This window comes from Sander vitreus, chromosome 16 (genome assembly GCF_031162955.1).
Source record: "Sander vitreus isolate 19-12246 chromosome 16, sanVit1, whole genome shotgun sequence".
In the NCBI taxonomy this organism is placed as follows: Eukaryota; Metazoa; Chordata; class Actinopteri; order Perciformes; family Percidae; genus Sander; species Sander vitreus.
The window spans coordinates 2362056-2368598 of record NC_135870.1 but is presented as its reverse complement, the minus strand read 5'-3'; the positions used below and the strand labels follow the sequence as shown (position 1 = coordinate 2368598).

At 43.3% G+C, this 6543-nt stretch overlaps 1 protein-coding gene across 1 annotated transcript; it reads left to right on the top strand.

Annotated features, from left to right (window-relative positions):
- Window positions 1-6249, top strand: LOC144531406 (alpha-2B adrenergic receptor). The gene is made up of 2 exons (XM_078271509.1): window positions 1-361; window positions 3620-6249. Exon 2 carries the CDS (start codon window positions 3760-3762, stop codon window positions 5329-5331), a length of 1572 nt encoding a protein of 523 aa, XP_078127635.1. The 5' UTR covers window positions 1-361; window positions 3620-3759; the 3' UTR covers window positions 5332-6249.
- Window positions 6250-6543: the final 294 nt, after the last annotated feature.

The following is a 6543-nucleotide window of genomic DNA, read 5'->3' as shown; positions in this document are numbered from 1 at the left end:
TGAGACTACAACCCGGTATGTAAAGAGGAGCCCCACTGCACGCGGATACATCAGCTTTTCAAATCCATAATCTTGCCATCTACTTTTTGTTTTAATTTTTGTCATACATTTTATTCACAGAATAACCGGATTGTATATTTGTCCTGTTCGGTTTTGTTTAGTTTTCATTCCCGGCCCGGCGCTTCTTTTAACCCGGTGTGTGGAGATCAACTCTCTGCCTCGGTTTAACAGACACACAGCGGAGCATCCCCGGATACTCTCCTTAGAAATCTCTGCATGTGTGTGCAAGAAAATCAACTTGAAAAGTTCTCTACATGGGATGACGCACTGACGCAGCTGAAGTGGAGATCTTTATTATCCGGTGAGTCTACATTTGACAACATTTTGCATTTCTTTTGAGGCTGTATAGCTTGAGATTGTTCTCATGTCGCCGTCGGCATTACAGATTCTGGAAAGAAATGAATGTGATTACTGCCATCTATGATTTCCCTTCTGTCCACTGTGGAAACAAGAGGATTTCTGCCGGTGAGAGGGATCGTTATAATGATCATAAACATAGACAATTGACTGTTACAGTTTTGGATAATAGAATATATGGATGAGCTTATATCCTCCAACAAAGGCATACTGGACAAAACTAATTGCACATATAAAGACATGTATACAGTAGCTGATGAAGAGAAAGAGCTGCAGGAATGGAAAAACACAATATATGATTTGATTTAGGATGAAAGATCAATGAACACTGGACGTTATTAAATCAGGAAAATGTTGCAAAGGAGGCAATAAGAAAACAAAAAAAAATGTGACCCCTTCAAGCCAACAAAAACACATGAAAATCATCTAAAAAAAAAAACATACTAACATCTCTGAAAACAGACCTGGACTCTTCAGTGACAGTTTGCCCACTAAAGAAAATCCTGACAAATGTACTTTTATGTCTCTCTGCTTCTTTCAGTCATCGTCACTGAAAAAGAAAAGTAACATTTAAAAAATGCACGCAAACAGAAGTTTTATTGATGTGCAAAGCAAAAATATTACAAATTTGCGTCAAGGGGCTTTATAGTGAGCGCAGCATACGACCCCTTCGGTCCCGAAGGCATTGAGGCTCAGTATTAACTACCCCAGACTACAGCTAACGTTATGATAGTCTATCCGCCAATGTCCCTCATTTCCGGCCGGATGTCCGTCCCCTTCCTCTGTCTCTGTGTTGGCGTTCTAACCTCTGGTGGATTTGTGAGGACTATGGTCTCCTCAGATCTCTGCAGGGTAAATCCAGACAGCTAGCTAGACTATCTGTCCAACCTGACAACACACACACACACAGACACACAATATAAACTGCCAGAACCACCAGTTGTTCCAGAACTCAAACTGTAAGACCTCACAGAAGACAACTTGAACAATAAAGCAAGAAAAACAAAATACCAATTGTAATTAGAACACAAACAATGGGAGCTTAACCAAGTAACTCAAACTGGTAAATAGAAACTAAACTCACGAATGAAAAAAAAGCAAAATGTAAATGTAATTTTTTAACTGAATTGAAAACAAAATAACAAAAGGGAAAAAGAAACTTAACTTAATCAACCAAATTATAACGTACGGAGCTGCTAACCCCTTCTGCTACATTCAAACCTTTAAAACTCTGGCCCACATAATAACAAGTGGCTCTCAAGTTTGACAGTATACCAGTACAGACCGTATTGTTGTTGCCCAGAGGCCGTGAAGGCAGGACGGGCGTGCAGCGACATTTGCATCTGCGGGTACAGTGCACAGAACAGCACTCTCAGCCAAACAGCAGCCAGGCAAAACAGCCCAGGCAAAACAGCCACAGGACTTTCACCCACGTGACCAGGGGTTCATATCCCGTTTGAAAAGAAAAGGAAACAGAGTTGTTTTTAACTTTACGGAACAAACGGAGCTACGTCACGTTCTGCGTCACGTGGTGACCTGCAGGAAGTGACGTAACGTCTGATTTGAACCCAAACCTCCATCTTTTTATCAACTTAACCAAGTAGTTTTTGGTGCCCAAAGCTAACCAAACTGCGACCGTTTAACTCCGACGTTCACGTCCATTAGTTGGAAATTGGTATGTTCAGTTCACCAAAAAGATGATCACATTTAATGGGACTGATACAACTCGTAGACATCTGACACATGTCATGGAGACACAACCACACATTTATTGGGGCCCGAGGGCAGCCGGCGAAGCCCTATTGGAACCGAAGGATTTTTTTCTTTTTAATTGGACTTTATTTAAACAGGTAATGTCATCGAGACCTAGGGTCTCATTCTCAAGAAAGACTTGTTTGGGACAATGCCCAACATTTATAAGAGTCCATAAGCCCAAAAAGGTTCACAACCCACTGGTATGGACCTTATCACAATGTTTGTTTACAATGACTCCTGGGTTGAAAACTCCTGCATATGATACTGAAGCTTTCAGTCCACAACATTACATAAATCCAAGAGTTTGCTATGAATAAAACTAAGAAGTAGAGCCGTGTATAGCTCCAAAATGAATCCCTTCTGATTCTAATCCTGTTTATCAATTAAGGTTCTTATTGAATCAGTGCAACATTGTTCTATTCAGCACATGCAAACTGCACCAATCCAGCTTTCTGTCTCTCGGTTCAGATACCAAAACTCGGCCTATAGAACCAAACACGATGTTTATGTCCAATAACTTCCTGGTAGAAACCTCTGGCGTCCCGTACAAACAGTTTAACATCGCTAAGCAAACGAGGACGAGGAACGACTGGATAAACTCTCATCTCCTTCATCTAAGATGCATGTTTGATGCTTTCATACGTCAACACTTTGACTAACGTTAGCTTGGAGAGATAATGTACCTGTTGGGCCACAGACTAAAGAACATAACACCAGCCAAACTAGTAGTCACTCCGACCGGCGGGGACATGTTGCTGTTGCTAATGCTAGATTTGGTTTATCAAAGAAGCTAGCAAAGCAACCCAATCAACAGAAAATAAGCAGAGCAGAGACCACAGATAGGATGGATCTTTAAACGTACAGTTACGACTGAAAATGACAACAGAAAAAAAACATTTGCAGATTTCACATATCTCCTATATTCAAATCAACGGCCATTTGTCTACCAGGAAATATTTTTTGTGTTAGCAGATCAGTCTATAATCTTTAACAATGTTCAGTATCTTATAAACATTTTTTATTGGATTTTCACTACATCACAACTGTACACAGTCACATCAGTTTGCAAGTGTTAATTAAGCAGAAAAAAAACAAATACAGAAACATAGCCTGTGAGAAAAGGTAAAGCCACAAAAATGAAAAACTACGCATTTCAAGTAGCTGATTTAAAACGAATGTATTGTTACGTAAAACCTGAATCTGCAAAGTAACCAGTAGCCTCTAAAAGTGTCAGTGTAGAGCAGTAAAAAGTAAATTATTTACCTTTTGAAATGTAGCAGAGTAGAAGTACAAAGTAGCATTAAATGATAATACTCCATTCGTCGTAACTCAGCCACTGCGTATATGTGTTGTGTGTTCTGTATGCTTTCTTTCTTTATATCTATGTATGTAAACTTAATAACATTTACAGTATATGTTGACAATAAAATGAGTCTCTCTCTTGCAGATTACATGGCTTCCCCTTGACTTACAACCATCGGCCCCTCGGCCTCTCATCTAACTGGGGAATACTCTATTTCTCAATGGTTCACCACAGAAACACCCTTTTGCCGTCTCTCACTCTGTAAGTTTCCGCGTCACCAAACCATGGCAGCAGCTCCGGACGCCCCCTGCCTGTCGGAGCTCGTCGGACTCCCCAACCGGAACATCAGCCTTGTCTCCGGCACCCAACCATGCAACCGGAGCACCGCCAGGACCGCGCCTTACACTCCGCAAGCCACCGCAGCCTTCGCCATCGCCATCACCTTCATGATGATCCTCACCATCGTCGGGAACATCCTGGTCATCATCGCCGTCCTGACGTCCCGATCCCTTAAGGGAGCTCAGAACCTGTTCCTGGTGTCGCTGGCTGCAGCAGATATTTTAGTTGCCACGCTTATTATCCCGTTCTCATTGGCTAACGAGCTGCAGGGCTACTGGGCGTTCAGCTCCCTTTGGTGTGAGATCTACCTGGCGCTGGATGTTCTCTTCTGCACCTCCTCCATCGTGCACCTGTGCGCCATAGCGCTGGATCGCTACCTGTCGATCTCTCGGCCTGTGTCCTACGGAACCAAACGCACCCCGATACGGATCAAGGCGGCCATCATCGTAGTCTGGCTGATCTCTGCGGTCATCTCTTTCCCTCCTCTTCTCACCCTGGACAAGAGCGAAGGAGGCGAAGAGGTGTGCGAGCTAAACAACGAGCGCTGGTATATTCTCTACTCCACCATCGGATCTTTCTTCGTCCCCTGTGTGATAATGATCCTGGTGTATGTGAGGATTTATCAGATCGCGAAGCAGCACACACGCTGCCCGCCGGGACAGAAGAATATAGCAACAGCAGGAGGAAATGCAAGCGCGGAAACCAATGAGCCTCCGGCAAAGATATCTGAGCAGTCACAACAGAATGGGGATCAAGGAGGTATGAAAGCTGGCCAACAACAAAAAGGCCTGGCCAAAATGTCTGGCTCTGAATCAACTCCGTCATCATTTCAAAACCTGCCTGAGAAAACCGCGAGCCAGGACAATCGGCACCCTGCTAATTCGAGTAACGTCCCAGTCCAAAAATCCACCTCCTCCCCTTCAATCCCTCAACATGGCAGCCAAGTCCTCTCAGCTGCTCCCCACAAAGAGTCCCAGACGCGTCCAAACGAAGGAGGGGAAGCACCCCCCGAGAACTCATCGAGCTCTGGCTCAGAAATGTGCGAGGACGGTGTTAACAGCAAAGAAGAGACGAACAAGGTTGACAAGCAAACTTTGGGATTGTCCCAAAGGAAAGGGTTCAAAGTTCAGATGCTGAACCTGGCGTGTAGATACAAAAACACAATGGCCACATCATCTGGCTCAACCAAACTGGCACCTGAGCAAACGCCGAAGTTTGAGGGGACGCCCACATCCCGCCGCAAAGCCATGGCTAACAGGGAGAAGAGGTTCACCTTCGTCCTGGCTGTCGTGATGGGAGGCTTTGTGATCTGCTGGTTCCCCTTCTTTTTCTCCTACTCTCTGCAGGCGGTGTGCCCTGAGATTTGCAGCATCCCCAACCCTTTGTTTAAATTCTTCTTTTGGATCGGCTACTGCAACTCCTGCCTCAACCCGGTCATTTACACCATCTTCAACAACGATTTCAGGAAGGCCTTCAAGAAGATTCTCTACAGTGCCACAAAGGGTACGTTCTTCTAGAAAGTAAAGGATTATGTTTTGCTGCTGGCGGACAGAAAGACGTTTTATCTTAACATAGAAAAAAATGATTTGTTTCTTTCTGTATTTGATATGGGATTGACCTTTCTTCAGCATCGACATAAACACTTGTACATTAAGGAGGAAAATGCATCCGTGGTGTCCTCCGTGTGTGTGTCTGAAAGCTGTTATTTATGTCAGAGCAGGGTCGACAAAGAGGGAGATTTCAGAAAGCCATGGTCAAGTGGCCGTATCATTTGTCTTTAATGTTATTTAAGAATACGGCGTAATTGAATATTCACTGACTCTTGAAGAAGAATGATTTGATTATGTTTTGAAACGGAAGTCAAGAGGATACAGGGTCTGTGTTCAGTAATTTAAATCTCAAACGATGTGTTTTGTTTAGGTCTGTGTGTGAGTGTGTGTGCATGTGAGTAGAGGAGGGTTGCCTAAGGGTCAAACTGGAAGAGAACAAATATCACTAAGTGTCCTTTATCGGAGATAAAATGGGCACTTAAGGAACACAAGATCAGGGAAAATGTGAGTATCCTTCCTCTGTGCCTCTTCCCCTTCCAACATGTATAGCTGTTACGTTACGGGGCGTGTACGTTATGATGAATAGAGCCTTTGTTCCCAAGTCTCTGTGAACCGCTGGATGATACACCTCTCTCTGGGAATCTCTTCACTAAGGTGATAGCCGGAGGCTTTGAAAGGGAAAAACTATAGAGAGCAAGAGAATCGGCAGAGGCCGAAAGATGAAAGATAAAAAACTCTACATGTTAATGGGATACGAGCTGAGCTGTTTAGTTCCCCCCACTTCTTTTCATCTTTTCTCCCCTTTAATGTTTTTCTTGTCTGTCCTGTAAACTAAAAGGGGGAGTCTTAAAATTCCAGTTACTTTGCTTGAATATTTCCATTTTATGCGTCTTTGTACTTCTCCACTGCATCTTATAAACTAATGTAAGTTTTTGCTCCACTACATTTGTCTGACAGCTTTAGTTACTTTTCAGATGCCAGTGTTTCTTCCCCTTCCTGTGCAGTGAAAACCACCTATCTCCAGATGGGTTGATGTTGAATGTTGGTGATAACATTGAAGGAGTGCGTCCACTAGAGCATTACAAACTTGAAAAATCCCTTTTAAAGTATATTTAGAACAGATGAAAAATGGGTGATTCATTTGCAATTAATCACGCGTTAACTATGGACAATCATGGG